This window comes from Vombatus ursinus, unplaced genomic scaffold (genome assembly GCF_900497805.2).
Source record: "Vombatus ursinus unplaced genomic scaffold, bare-nosed wombat genome assembly UNPS02014839.1, whole genome shotgun sequence".
NCBI lineage: Eukaryota > Metazoa > Chordata > Mammalia > Diprotodontia > Vombatidae > Vombatus > Vombatus ursinus.
In genome coordinates this window covers 6,956,287-6,956,822 of record NW_020954617.1, presented here as the reverse complement: position 1 = coordinate 6,956,822, position 536 = coordinate 6,956,287, and the positions used below count along the sequence as shown (strand labels likewise).

At 45.0% G+C, this 536-nt stretch overlaps 1 protein-coding gene across 2 annotated transcripts in view; it reads right to left on the bottom strand.

Moving 5' to 3' along the window:
• Nucleotides 1–62: 62 nt before the first annotated feature.
• Nucleotides 63–536, bottom strand: part of CPA2 (carboxypeptidase A2) — a 34,360-nt gene continuing 33,886 nt past the window's right edge. Inside the window, exon 11 of one of the 2 annotated variants that reach the window (XM_027840164.1) lies at nt 63–311. In XM_027840164.1, the coding sequence (XP_027695965.1) occupies nt 124–311 (188 nt within the window). In that variant the 3' untranslated portion in view covers nt 63–123. The remainder of the gene's footprint in view (nt 312–536) is intronic. The other variant, XR_003567124.1, reaches the window with a different exon arrangement.

The window sequence follows — 536 nt, the reverse complement described above, 5'->3', positions numbered from 1 at the left end:
ACAGAACAAGGAAGTGAACATTCACATAGATTAGGCTTTGAAGAAGTGATCCCATCAAAATCTTGCTTTAAAATGAGATTTTAATTGTGCGGATTTGTTTCCCTATCTTAGAGTCCCAGAGAGCTAGTATGGGTGGTCTCGGACGTGCTCCATGATCTTCTGGAGACCCTTCCATGTCTCTTCTGCAGTGGGAAGAATCTGATTGGCTGGCAGGAGGAAGCCATAGTGACCAGTGTCTCTCAATTCAAAGGCAAAGGAATATTTGATGCCATAGTCATAGGACCAGTCAATGCTTCCTCCACTGGCCTGGTCTGAAAGACAAAAGAGAAGAATACTTCTGTGATGCCTCTCTAGGCTCCTTGCCAATCCAATCCAACAAGCATTCATTAAGCATCTAGAATATGCAAGGTTTGGCAGCTAGGTGGTGTAGTGGAGAGAGAACCAACCATGCCTGGAGTCAGGAAGACTCATCTTCCTGAGTTCAAATCTGGCCTCACACACTTACTAGCCATGTGACCTTGGGCAAGTCACTTAAT